The 15,484-nt window shown below is 34.7% G+C and overlaps 1 protein-coding gene across 1 annotated transcript in view; it reads right to left on the bottom strand.

The window, feature by feature from the left end:
* Positions 1-5,681: 5,681 nt before the first annotated feature.
* The window catches only part of LOC124719063 (poly(rC)-binding protein 3), a 507,840-nt gene continuing 498,037 nt past the window's right edge, over positions 5,682-15,484 (bottom strand). The window contains exon 11 of the mRNA XM_047244744.1: positions 5,682-13,314. Within this exon, the coding sequence (XP_047100700.1) occupies positions 13,230-13,314 (85 nt within the window). The 3' untranslated portion in view covers positions 5,682-13,229. The remainder of the gene's footprint in view (positions 13,315-15,484) is intronic.

The raw sequence follows: 15,484 nt of genomic DNA, 5'->3' as shown, positions 1-15,484 counted from the left end.
TATCTTTGGTGTGTTGTAAACATTCAGTTGTTTCAGTTTGAGATTTATTTCTCTGGAGAAAAATGTTACCAGCAAGGCATCAAAAAAACTGCTGGCATATGTGCAACATAAGCTAAGTATATGATCATAGAGTCAATGACTGAAGAAGAGAACAGACAGTGTTTGGAGGCACACTGAATAAAAATTTCTCTAGCACAATCCATGATGACTCCAGAACAATGAATTCAGATTCTTCATTTCAATAAATTCATGATCTTAGTAAAATAGTTTTGATAAATTCACACAAATTCAAGGAAAGATTCAGATGGATGAATCCCTTCTCAAGTAACTGAGTGAGACACCGTGCACAGTCTCAGCCAATGGAGATATACAATAAACATCTTCTGTTAAACTGAGAAAGAATATGCTAAGCTGTGCTGTGAAAATGTGCAGTTCTGCTTTCCTTTTTGCAGTAATTTTAACAGAAAACTTGGAGTTATTAATAACTTTATACTCCTACCTGTTTGTATATTAATACCATGTAAAATACTGTCACTTAAGACACTATCCTCACAGGCCCAGAAATTAGAAACATCTCTCTCATACCCTGTGTACTGATGCCAACCGATTTTGACCTATTCCCAATCAAGGTTCTGTCTACAGCAACAGTAAATGTCAGAGAGGGGGGGGGGGGGCAGAGGAGATGGACAGACAGAGAGGGGGGGAGGGGGCAGGAGATGGATATAAAGGAGGGGAAAAAGGATACGGATAAAAATGAGGGAGGAGATGGCTAGAGTGAGTGTGGGGGCAAGAAATGTAAAGGGAGTAGGGGGTGGGTGATGGACAGAAATAGGAGCAGGAGCACGAGCAGGAGCAGGAGCAGACAGAGGGAGGAGGGTGGAGGAGTGGGACAGAGAGAGGGGGGATAGAAGGGCAACGTATATCCAATTTCCACACATATTTAGCAATTGCGAAGTACTGTCGGGTTCATTAGTGTTTTCATAAACTGCAGAGAGGTTACTAAAAGGCACCTGTAGACCATTACAAGAGAAGTATTCTGCAGTATAGTCTGATTCAAAGTAGTTGTCACTTGACAGGCAACGGGCTGCAGGGCTCCCGCCACCAATAAACGAATGACAGCCGGAGCTGTCGGCTGCCACTGCATTGCCACTTCACTCTGCTGAGCTGACTAAGGCATTGTTCCAACCAGCCAGTCCTCAGCGAGCCATTGTAGACGTGCGGGTGAGAGATTTCAGTCACTTGTAGCTTCGCGTGTTTACGATGTCTGATGAAAGCATTGCAAGAGAGGGAGGCCGAGGCTGCACACTCCTCGGAAACCTCCAAAAAGTGGTGGACATGGCGTCGTCGTACACAGTCAGGCACATAAATACGTGTGTTCCTTAAGGGAGTATTTTGAGAGAGAGAGAGGGATGCAGGAGGGCTTCTCGTTCCTTTGGATAAGGTGGTGGAGCGAACTGCAGCTGCTCTGCAAGTTAGCGAACGATCGGTAATAAGAATCTGCAAGGAGAAATTCACAAAAGAAGGCTCAAGTGAATCATCTAAATTGGAGACACCTGGGAAAAAGAGGCGACTGGAGAAGAGGGTCACAAAACTTGACTCTTTTCAGGAAGATGCCATTCGTCGTCAAATATACGCATTTTATTCGAGGAAGGAGTAGCCAGCACTCAAAAAAACTACATGCTACCCTCACAGTGGCTGACCTGTTTCAGGGTAGTAAATCGTCTTTGTTATGAGTCGTGAAAATGTTAGGATTCCCCTGTAAAGCCATCTCTGGCAGAAAGTTACTAATGGAGCGCCAAGATACTGCAGCCTGGCGATGCCGCTTCTTAGAGAATTAGTAGGGACAAATTTTGATGATATTGTTTGGCTTGATGAAACGTGGGTGACTGCAGTACACAGCTTTTTTTTTTTAAAAAAAAAAAAAAAAAGAGGGGGCTGGACAGACGATACCATCAGCGGTAGTATGGCAGCTCCGATCGGCAGAGGAAAAAGGATAATTGTAGCACATGCCGGAAATTCAAAAGGTTTTATTCCATATTGTATGCTGCTATTCAGTTCAAATAAGACCTCCGACTACCACGAAGAGATGAACCACAATCCTTTCGTGAAATGGTTTGAAGACTGTGTGCTCTTGAACTTAACAGAAACTCTTATCATTGTTATGGATAACGCTCCTTATCACTCAGTAATACAAGATAAAGCACCCACAAAGGCAACGAGGAAACACGACATTGTTAGCTGGTTACAGAAACATAAGGTACAGTTCGACAGTAATTTGACAAGGGCAGAATTATTAGAACATGTATCGCAACACAAGCCAAAGAACCCGATTTACATTGTGGATGAAGCAGCAAAAAAAGATGGGCATAAAGTGCTCAGATTGCCTCCTTACCATTCCCATTTCAACGCAATAGAGCTGATTTGGGCTCAGGTTAAACAGCATTTTGCTGCAGAAAATAAGAAATTCACATTAACCGAAGTGGAACGCCTTTTGGAAGAGGCAGTTGAAATTGTGACATCGGAAGACTGGCAGAAGGTAGTGCATCACGTGAAAGGAGTGATACAGGACGCATGGAACAATGAAGGTATCTTACAACAAAGTGTTGAAGACTTGATTATATTTGTCAATACGAGCAACGACATGGATAGTTCCACTGACTCTGAATTAAGCGGTGTTTTTGCATTGTCTGATTGGTGTGTAGTGTACTTACTGCCATTAAATATTGTGATTGTGAATTTATTTCGATTAATTCTTATTCTTGTTGTGAGACTAAGAATTACTGTCTGGCCAGTTCTCGTCATCTCCTTACGATAAGTTAGACTGAATTTTAATTCTGTTTCCTTTTTTTATAAACACCAAGATGTTATTAAATGTGTGTAACAGTTTTTGAGATTTGCAGTCTAAAGAAGAAAACTTTTCCGGGTGCGAAAATTTCTCACACTTCAATAGTTAATGTAACAACGGCCCAAATTAAAATTAAGAAAGGATATTTGATATGCTTATGGATACCACTGAGACTGATTCTGTACGTAAATTTCAAAATATGTACATAATATTTATAGGAGATAGAGATTTTAAACCTCATACTTGTTTCGAGTTCAGTACTGATAGGGTTGCTTAAAAACACTGTTTTCAGAAATTTATATACAGGAAACGTAATGCAGTAATGCACTATGAAAACTTTTAAGGATTCTTTTCCGAGTGCATTATTTTGGTAAAGAATGGAAAAAAAATATTTTGCTGCGACACCAATAGTTTTTCGGTAATGACATGATAAGTAGAAGCTGTTTGCGAAATAAATAATTTAAATGGTTTCAAACAAATTAACATAACTCTTGTCCTAATTAAAATTAAGAATAGATATTTGACAGATTGAGAGACATTGTCAAGATATACATCATATGTGGGTTTGAAATTTTTTTCTTACTTTGTGTAGAAGATACAGGCTTTAATACAATTTTCTATCGCCGGGGGTAGTGATGCGCTGAGGCGGCTGCCTCCAGCCAGTGCTTGTGACAACGCCGCAACTTCGCAGCGCAAACATCAACTGACAACTACTTTAAATCAGACTATAATAACTTGCAAGCACATGCTTCTAGGTTCTGATCTACACAAAAACTGATTGTTTCAGTATTTTTGACTCTGTTCAATTTTTATAAGTGTGTGCTGAAAAATAATGCCTCCAAATTTTTTATTCTATTCTCAATATTAATTTGAAGAATTATACATTGTTGATATTACCCAGCGATGGAAGTTGGAACCCTCTGCCTCATCAGAGCTTCGAATTGCAGGGTGTAACATGGTGGTATGTAATGTAACTACGTTGGTGCATGAGAAACAGTGTGCTTTAATAGGTTCTAACCACAAAAACTGATAATCTGTCCTTCCCTCTTATATTCAGGTGCAGGTAATGGTTTGTGTGCCCCCATCATAGATCAAAATATCTGAAATGCAAGGCCCATGTTATGAAACAGAAACAGTGAGCCATGAATACAAGAAATATGGTGAGCAAAATTCATATCATTGCTTTTCAAAATATTAGTACTAGATGATATTATTCATTTGGTATATGGAAGAGTCTGGCGACAAAAAGTCTTTATTTGTAAAACCCAATATTGCAATTTCGACTGTGTTATCATGCGGAAATTATATTCCCAATAACGACCATCTTGTAAGACTTTACTCTGAACTGTAATGCAAATTTGTTGCTCATATTCAGCTTAGTTTTTACTCTCATCCGTAATATTGGGTACGTAAATGATTACATATTTGTTTTTGTTTCATATGAAACAAACTGGTTTCATCACATGGTATTCTGTAACCTCTTGTCTATTTGTTACTGCTTATGAATGTGTGCAAACTGCTCGACTTAATAGCAGTAAGTATATTGCTCATATTCTACATTATTTTTGCTACCACCTGTTTTTCGTACTTTCTCATTTAATGGAGGCCATCGAAATTTTTATTGACTTCTGCTTAAATGTACTGTTTGTACTCCTGTTAATAATGTGTGCAAACATTTCCAGAACTACCATCCCATTTACAAGGAAGAATGCTCTGGTCGCCAGGATTGCATAGCATTCCGTGGCAAGAAGCAACACCATTCAAAGCAGAATTACATACCCATTCCGTAGCGAAGTATAATGAAGTTGAATAGCAATACTGTCAAAATCTGCTAAAACTGAGTCTTCCTTTACATGTGAGAAAGTTGGATTACATAGAATACGGACAATATACTTACAATGGTCTTAAATATAGCAGTTCGCACTCACATTCATAAGCAAAAACATAAAAATAAGTTAACAGAACACCAAGCAATGAAAGCAGCTTCTGTTTCACATGAAACAGGAACAAGTTTGAAATCATTTACCGCACCCAATATTAACTGATGCAACAAGAATAAAACCGGAATACAAATAACATGGTCAAGCGCAATTCAAAGAGTGCAATGCACACTAGAAATCTTAATTGGAAGCACACCAATGAAACCAATTTCTGTTGACTATGAAACGAAAATAGACATGGAAGACTAAAAATTAGCCAATAAGAAAGCGAGTGATGGACTGACAAACTTTGAGAGCTCCAAGTGGTGTGGCAGCAAACTACGGGCATGTTACCTTAAGTCCCTATATGAATTTCATCTCCGAGACGACTACCTCTCAAATTGCAGCAATAGGAACAGCACAGATACGTGACGATTGCTTTTAAGTGAAACTCTCAGCTCTGTTTCTAGACAATATCAATCAAAATAATCTTTCAAGTGAATTTTAAATTACATAAAAATAAAAATTTAACATATTGTTAAACTGAACTTCCTACTTAGCATGATCTTTGGAAAGTACAAAAATTTTAACTATAGAACTTCAAATAATAAAGTCCTCACTTCGTGCACTGACCAGATATTGAAAGTAAGTAAAAATTCCTGCTTTTCAAAACACATTATGTATTGCCTTTCCCTAACATCACGAAGTTGTTCAACAGCCAAGGAGTGATGGATGGGAAGGGGAGTGGGTGCACAAATTTTAATTTCCCTGATTATTTCTCCTGTCCATCTGTTACACGGAAAGTCAGCTTAAGATGACAATAAGAAAACAGATGCAATAAAAAAAATTGCCATTATTACACTAAACATAAACAAATTATTCATCAAAAAAAGTGGGTGTAATAAAAATGCCCATGATGACTTTCTAAAGACACATAATTTAATAATCAGAACTCAAACTTACATAAACTGTTAAATACCAACATGACAGAAAATACAAGACAGAATGTGCATTATCTAAAAATCATGTCTTTTTTAATGCCCAAATTTAAATTAAACAGTTATTGCCTCTGAAAAACAGAAAACTATTTTATGAGTACTTTACACATCACAATACAATACATTCTCACCACTTAAATCATTTCTCACTTGAACCTAAAGCACAATTTCTTATTTTTTTCTATTTGCACCAATGTAAAAGTTACTGAAAAGATTTCACTAATTTTGCTTTGTTTCCTGAAAAGTCTACTTTTCAGGCTTCTGACTTTTTCCTGAAATGGGTATTAAGTACAGGACTATAATATAAGCAAAGCACTAACAGCATGGAATTTTATCACACGTCGCAATGTTTACACAATTCCATGATCACTGCAGTAAAATTATACGAGATTTAAATTCTTGTTCATCACAATTGTCAATTAATGCCAATAGTAAATCAGCCCTGATATTTATCTCTATTTTACCCCCTATTTTACAAGAGATTAACCATCCTTCTACCCTCCCCAAAAAGCCACGCAGCCTTATCTTCCTCGATACGAGTATACAACAAACAACACAGACGTGTTTGCCTTGGTATCAAATAACAAGTACCGGCAAATACACCTACCATCAATCAATAAGTCATTTTATATGCATTACTGCATACCAGTGCAACCACATGAGAACTTTTACTTTTCTAAATTTGGAAATACATCCATCGTTTGTTCATATTTCAACCGTTAGTAAAATAAACCTGTTTTTCAATTTGTACAGTGCTTTAATTACAGTGAATCAGACATTCTGGCTCACACTATCACTCACTTGTCCTGCAAAATGACAGATTAAGTGATGGCATGATCTTAAAATTTTTTCCAAATTACATTACATAGTCCCTACTTATATAAAGTTCTCATCTGATTATAGATTTGGAACACCATTAAATAGTGTCCCACATCCTCCCATTTCTTATCTTTATAAATAATACAAAAATCACAAAATGAAAAAAAACAATACTGCTGTTTTTTATTTTATACAAAGATATGGCATTTCACATATGAAAACACAGCTTTTTTGTACAACTACCTACTTTAAAAATTATTTTTAATTGTTTGAATATGTTTTGACCCTGTTCATTTGAAGGCTAGTAGTAAATATATATTTTAAAACTTTCTTAACACACGTTCAATTTACACTAAAGGGAACTGGTAACCGGCCAGTACACCGGTTGTGATGGTAAACTGACAAAGCTTCTTCCATCGTCTCTTTTTTTTAGAAAAATGGGTGTCCTGTCAATGGATTTTAACTTGGGTGACAATGTGGTTACTCTAGTCTGACGGGTGTATCTGGTCTGTTGTTGATGTTTCTGAACCCAGGTTACCACATGGTCCACTTGAATGTTACAACTGTGACTCAAAAACACTATTCCTGCAGTTTCTGCACAATATGCTGCTCAGGAGTTACAAGTGAATAAACATGTGGCAACACAGCGCTCAAGGATATTATAACTGCACAAAAGGGCATACGCACATTTCCTGAGTTAACACTGCATTTATATTATATATAAATATTAACGCACCTCACTTATATACACAACAGGCTACTAGGTGGCTTTGGAACCAGTTTAAATTGAAACAGATTCACATGTAAGGTTCAGTACAAAATTTGGAAAGCAAAGGAAAACGCACATTTAAAAATGAAAAATCTGGAATGTTGCTCTTTGTGATCATGTAGCAGCAGCATTTGCATCACAGACATATAGTTCAGTACATACAATCAATGTTGGAGAGAAAATATGGGATAAAAATTTGTGTATACAATTTGACTAGAGCCTTAAATTCATTAAGAACCCACCCAAAAAATTTAAACTTCTGTACAAAGTAATCCAATAGATACTTTCCTGAAAGTTCATACTGGGTTCTTACTCTAATCTCACAAATACACTCAAATGTTTACTAATTATTAAAATCATAAGAAATAATCACTGGAATTATCAACACAGGCTTAATCATCATTTGCTGTAGAGAGGGAGACACTTATTTAGGTTATGATTTATACTACAAAAGTGGAAACTTATCTTTCCTATCACGCTTTGCACATGAGATGAGCCACAAGCTGCAACCTAGTAGCCAATATGAGATTCATAGCACAGCCTACACAAAGTAGTTTCCACTGGGAAAGTCATCCATCACAATATCAGTTTTTTCAGTAAAGAACTAGAAGTGTTCTGTTATCACAATTTAAAAGCATTAAAACTTTCTAGCAGAACATAGACCCACTTTTTACACATTGTAGCCGTGACCAAGACAAAATAACTTCATGATAAAAATTACTGATATTTTAGCAGTAATTGTAAATCATAACCTGAATAAAATTCTTATTGTTAAATTTACCAGACCAGCTTTTTAAATTAACACAGAACACTTTTGTCTCATTTTATAAAAAATGACACAATATCAGGCAAAAACTTCAACAATTTTATAAAAGATATCTTTAAAATTTTGTTTAAATTATATTTATATTAGAGAATTTAACATCTGTTAAAACACCTTTAAAAGTTTACAATGGAAGAAAGAACTATTTATTAACAGTACTTGATTGCCTTTCTTACAAGAAATTTCCGTTGTTTTATCCAATAAACTATTTATTGGGCATTTAGGAAAGTACAGACTAAGCCCAAAATGGAAAAGTTTTCAATATTTTTTCTGTAAACAACTGAAAAACTAACTCATTTTTCTTGTTTAGAGAGAAAAATTTTCCTCAAACTGATAAATTTTGGAAGCAATGACATTCGTGACATTGCCAATATTTCATAAGCAAATAGAACAGCAATCCACCCCCTTTCGCAACCACTGACAAAGCTTGGAAAGTCATACTCAGTCACCAAAGATGGGTGTCTCAACATATAAGGCCCCTGTAACACTGTTCACAAGTAATTATGTTCCACATTCAACTCAAAATATTTCCTCATTATTGCTCTGAGCTCTAAGAATATTATTAGTTTCTGCCTACCCTTTCCTCAACAGTATTTGCTTTAAATAACTTACAAAGAGGGACATCTTATTGCACATGCATCAGAATCCAGGTCATATCAAATGCCTCAATCAGGAGCATAAGAAAGTTGAAATAAATGATACTGCAAACAAAAATGCAACGAAAGAACAGCTTTGGACTAAACAGCTTGAAAATACAACACAGTGCTAAATCACATGGTTATTGACTGACAAATCATAAAAATAAGAAAACTGGTAAGCTAACATTCCTGTGAAAAACCATGATTTAATAGATCAAAGACATCAATTATTATTACTAGTTAGTACAGTGTGAACATGACTAAAGACCAACTGAATTTCTTCTATGAAGCAAGACCAACTGAATTTCTTCTATGAAGCAAGACCAACTGAATTTCTTTGATGGAGCAGCATCATATTTCAACTTCCTTCTCTACATGCAGGGGAATACGTGGGTTTACAAGATCATCATCCTATTTTCACACCTGGTTTCTCTACAGTTATACACTTAGGGAGGTCAGAGGGATGGATTATCTACCTTACCTGGTTTATCAAATTCACAGTTGGTAAAACAATATCATTATTGGCTCTTGGAAGAATAGGTTTTTCCTGGATGCTTAATGTTAACCATCTTCAGTATATTATGCACTAGCCACAGTTTCTGGTGAAAAAAGGATTCCTAAGGAACCGACCAACACACTGAGAAATAAAAAACAGGACCTAAAGCATGAGATAAGAAGGACAGTAGGGCAGGAAACATTGTGACATGAAGGGTAGACAGACTTTTTAGTCTTCTTAATCCCTGAAAACACAGGTAGTTTGTACCCTTTATTTCCTAACCCGTTTAGAAACGATCATTATTGTTGAGAAGTTCATAGATACTACGAAAGCTTGCTCTGACATCCAATACAACCAATTTAAATATAAAGATAAAGACAAGAGTAAAGTTACTTGTTTTATAACGTCTGAAGCAAAACTCTTCATTTTCGGTACGGACCATATATAGATATATGTATATATATTACACTTTTATGTATATTACTTCCTTTTTAAATAAAATGCATAGCAAAAACAAAGTTCTTGTACGAAATATAAATATTTATATATTATATAGTATATATTATGAAATCTTACAATTCACAAGACTATCTTTTACATTAAACTGCATGAAAGTAATTTTCTTTTGAAAACTACGAAATGTACTTTGGCACTGAACATTTTCAATTGTGAATCAACTGCAGTTTTTTTCTTTTTTGGCACACACATTACCTTAATATAGATAGTTTTTAATAAATATATTAACAGTTCTCTAATGCTCACTCTCCAAAATGTACACCTCACTTTACTGAAGAGCCATCTGGAGGCTCTTCAAAAAGTGTTTACCAACAAACACATAATGCACTTGTCTAACATGGAAGAAACTATTGTTCAACAAGAATAGCTATTTCTTTTTTTAGACTAGCATGAGAAAAACATTGCTCCTTTTGCATAAAAATACCTTCTGAAAGATATCCACTATCTGCATTAGTAAAAAACACTAAAATTTATAAGTTATTGCAAATAATTTTACAACAAATATATGCAGTGCAGTGAACTTTTAAATGCTCACAATTCCTAAAAAACAAACACATTGAAAATTATACTTAAGCTTATCAACCTACAAGAGATAACTGACATATAGTTTAGTATAAACAGCCTTACATAAATATTTATGAGCTTAGTGCACTTAAAAACATTCATCTCTACTAAATATTGACGATTGTCCAGATGCCAAATGACAACAACTCTATCTCTTATTTTTAAGAATGTTTTACAATAACCTATGAACTACTGTGTATCAGAGAGAAGTATTTATTGTACACAAGTTATTATAACATATCTTTTATGTATCATTTACCCTCTGTCACATCAAGATCAGCACAAATGTGCTAACAATGGTATATCAGTTATTAAAATAAATAAGTATACTAAAAGATATGTAGATCTGATATTTTTAAGTAATGAAGTCTGCCAATGCATACTTACAAAAATCTTAAAGAATCAAAGACAAAATTATTTTGTACTGTAAGTGTATACACATGGCACAAAGTGTTTATTGTAGTATTATGATTTGCCATATCAGTATCCCTACTGTAATGACTAGATTAGAAGGAAACTAGGTGACACACTGACCAGCCTTCTTCACTGATACTAATTCTGTGCCACAACAGCACACATAGTAACACATTCCAAGCCCCATCACAAAAATATTCTTACAAATTAATGTAGTTTTTGTATGATTATCAGCTCCAACTACTTTCAGACACAAACAATTTTTTTATAATAATATACAATATTTAAAACAAAATGCATGTAATGGCAACTGGTGAAGCTTTAGCATTTACAAACCAGCAAGGTAATTCAATATATTGCTTAAATGAGTAGCAAACAACCAAATTCCTTGCAAATTGCTTATTACGAAACAAGGACTATATGCCGATATAAGAGTCAATTAAACTGTAATGTATCACCACAATAAGCACTTGACCAGATAAAACGCAAAATATGAAGTACGTTATATCCAATTAGAATAATTTGTAAAAGTTAAATTTCAATTAAAAAAAGTAGCTAATGAACACAAATTACAGTATGTGATACAGCAAAAATGTGGTCCTATCCAGATCTTAAAAATACAATTCTTAAAAACTGAATGACAGATACCTAAATAAAGACACACAAAACTACACAACTCCAAAAGGAGCCTCCTCAATATAAAAAGTTTATATCTCCATAATTTACTGTCATTCTGCATACAAGTTGGTTTGCATAAAACTTCGGTTTGCTTTGACACTCAGTTTTTTTTTTTTTTTTATAAACAGAGTACACAAAATATACTAACTATTCACAGTACACTTTTACAGAAGAATGAAGTATATGTTGGTATAATAATAGAAGTCTTTCTACTAGAACACTTAAAATGTGCATTATATGGTTTCTAAATTTTAAAACTGTAAATAATTTGGCACATGAACTAGTGCTCAGGATATGTAATGGAAGCAAATCTGACAACTGTATTAATAGGGGGATATGTGGTATCGTACTAATGTGTTTGCATTCTTTCAAGTTATCAGTCCCTACTTTATACTCAGTATACCTACTCAACAGCACTCAACTTCTTAAATCAGTATTTTGCAATATTTCATCAGCTGCCTTCATGACTAGATGATTGTAAAAAAGCATTTTAATGACATGCTTATTTCAGTTAGTACTTTAACAATAACTGTAAGCACAGAGCATCTGTAAACTGCTAACATTTTTATAACCAAGATGTTCACAAAACATCACAGAAAATGAATAAAATATTTTACATGTGCCCTAGTGTGATATGATTCTTTCTCCAAAATGATATGAATCAATAGCAATTATGTAAAGTATTGACTGAAAACTCCAACAAACAGTGTAATTTTGATTATTCACCCCCACTCCCAAACTGTTCCCTATTTATCTATGTGTGTATAGTCTTTACACACTGATCTCACCAGCACTCTTATGCCAATACTGAAAAACTTGAGCAGCTTTTGTGAGAGTGTACTGAGAAACACCATATCTTAAAATACTGATTCAGTTTCCATGTAATTTCAGTACAAATCACTTATAGCAATCAATTATGTTTTAAGATGAAACACTGATATGGCTAGATTTAAGATACGTATAAAACTGATGAAAATTTCAACAGGTCAAGGAAGACTAAAATGTTTGCCAACTGATTCACTACCCAGTCACAAAACTGTGCCACAACTGTGTTGACAGTGTAATATGTCACAGTACAATAAAATTACAAGGGCACTGAACAACAAACATGATTTTCATTCTAAGCCCATTATGTGGTTTACTTTTTCTGTTGGGCAGTGAGAATTTGCTCTTCAAGAAAAGAAAACACTTATCATAGCTAATCATTACTGCTAACATTAACAACTTCATCAAGGGAATGCCATTAAATGACAACAACAGGAGCAATTAAGAGTGTAACCACTGTAAAATATTACATACAATAAACAAAACAAAAAAATCTTTGGCTTGATCCCCTTTTACCTCCTAGCTAAATTTTCACATGGCAAATTGTCATTCCACTAATTTAAAACATTTTTGAATAACTTACTGTGTTAAAAATAAATAATACAATGGGATAGCAACTTGCCAATGATGTTAAAGCTCTGCCTGTATTAAAACTTAAGTCCGTTCTTTCTTGTTTGACTTTACCATGGCTTTCCAAAGAAAATAAACACACAAAAGTCAGTTTGCTATAATTCCAATTTTCACAGATATTTCTGCTGAACCTCACTTCTTTATCATAAACAGTATACAGTAGACTATGTCTCTTAATGTGCATCAACTTTACCAAAACTTAACAATGTACAGTGAGTGCTGCATCACTTGCTTTAAATGACTTTTGAAGACCATTCCTGTCAGGAAGTCAAATTAAGATAATATACCATCTTAGTTAATGAATTGGAGCTTTGACAATATGATTTGGTGCAATGTAATGGTAACCTGGCAGTGGCATCCCAGCTGTTTCCATAGATATCCTGCAACAGACAAATATAACACAGTCTTAAATAAACACGTGAATATGTATACTTAAATTTCAGGTAAGTAATATGCTGCAGAGGAGGTAGAAAATCACACCTCATTAAAAAAGCAAGCATCCTAAATAAGTAAATGGTATGACCAGTTTTGCTACTAAATCATTCAAGGTCCATAAAAAACAGGTGATTATCTGAGACAATCTTCTATATGCGATATTTAAAAGCAAAATATCAGATTGGAACCAACGCTTGACACTTCCGTTTTATTACCCTGAAATAAGTACACCTCTGTGTGAACTAAATGTCAATATTCTAAATAACAAGAGAGGCAGGAAACTTTTCAATCTTACAATAATAGATTGCCCTTATCAATTACCCTAACATATCTATTGAAAGCACTATCTACATGTTATCTGTCTAGTAGGTTTCCAATCATTCAGTTTATTTCAGAAAGTGCTATGTTTTAACACGGCATACAAAAAAATCTTGGGAATTTTGACACTTATCCACGAACATAAACTTTCTGTAAGGTAATTCTGAACCTGTGAGATTGGCTGCACAAGTAGCACCCTGTAATACCAATGAAAAGCACAATGCTCCCCCTCAGGAGATACTTCCCCTCTTACACAGCTTAAACATAAAATCATCTTAATGGTGCCTTGCAAGTTAGGCAAACTGTATATTTAATATGATACCATAGCAACAACAAACTATTTTCTTCCGTGTAGATCAACCTGTGATGTGCAATGTTCAGATGAGGCACTCAATACTATTCAATCATTATTTATAAAATTATATAAAGGTAAAACACCATGTCACACGGTAAACCTCTTAACTGGGTAAAATCAGGAATCCACAACCAAAATGTTACTTATGGCTCTTTCAGAATTACCTTTAGGTTCAGGAAGATGGTGAAATGTGTTTCCTACCCTACAACATGGAACAAATTCAATATTGAAATTTTTTCCACATTATTGTATTGGGAGGCAGAATAGCGATAAAATAAAATAACCGTGACTCGTGCAAGTGTCCTGTTGCCTGTAATAGTCTGGCAAGCAGCAGAAAATATGACCATCTGGAAGGAAAATAGCATCTGTACTCTTAGCTATGAGCAGCAAGTTTAAAATTGGCATTAAGCACCTGTAAGACTATTTTGCACGACGTATGCAAGAATACATAACATGAAATAATGGATTATTCAACAGAGAGTATGGGACGTTTCCCACCACTGCACTACTTAGATACCTCTACATAAAACAAAAAAAAAATCTATACACAAGTTACTGGAGTTAAGGCAGAATGTTGTTTAACAGTTTGACAGCACAGCCCTAAAACTGATCACTTATCACTAGCTGAGCAAATATAAAGGGTTCCAGTATAGGACACCAAGTTCGAAAGCAAGCTTGAGGGTAAAAAACCCAGAGTGGTGGTGCAAAGATATTCAATCTTTCAGTGAAATAGCAATCTGCACTATTTTAATAAATTAAGAGTTCTTTCATTCTGGTAGATGCATGATAGTACCTGATAAATCACACACTGTATGTCTGCAATAGTGATTCTTCTGAGACTACTACACCTGTGATCCTATTTGAACTTACTTTGTATAGCCATTTTCGTGACAAATGTGTGCTTACTTGATGATAAAGGATAGAAGTGAGGAAATAATAAACAATTTATGCCAGGTGAAACTTTCACAGAATGTAAAATCTGCTGAGGAAGCTTGACAAAACAAAACGTTCCAGATGTATAAAGCTGTTTCTTACACAGTCTTCAATGATAATTGTTTATAATCTGCAAAAGTACGTAAATGAAGAGAAATAAAACTTCACTACAAACACTTGTTGCTATGAGGTCACAGTAAACAACTCTAGTGCTTAACGGACAACATATGATCCTGGGATGTCTTCACAAAGAGAACTTTTATTTACACCATCCATTTCACATATAATTTCATTTCTGCATTTGTTTAAATTATACACAGAAACTGCAAACCTGCAACCTTGTAGAATCATGTCACTATCTTTGGAATGTAATGACATTTATGTTTTAACCCCCCTCCCTGAATTTTCATAAAAAAGTATTAAGATCTTTGTTACTTTGTTTCTGTTTATAACTTTTCTAAACTGCTGTACAACAAGGTACGTGTATTTGAGCCATCACTGTGTATTAG

This window comes from Schistocerca piceifrons, chromosome 10 (genome assembly GCF_021461385.2).
Source record: "Schistocerca piceifrons isolate TAMUIC-IGC-003096 chromosome 10, iqSchPice1.1, whole genome shotgun sequence".
NCBI lineage: Eukaryota > Metazoa > Arthropoda > Insecta > Orthoptera > Acrididae > Schistocerca > Schistocerca piceifrons.
This window is presented reverse-complemented; position numbering and strand designations above follow the sequence as displayed.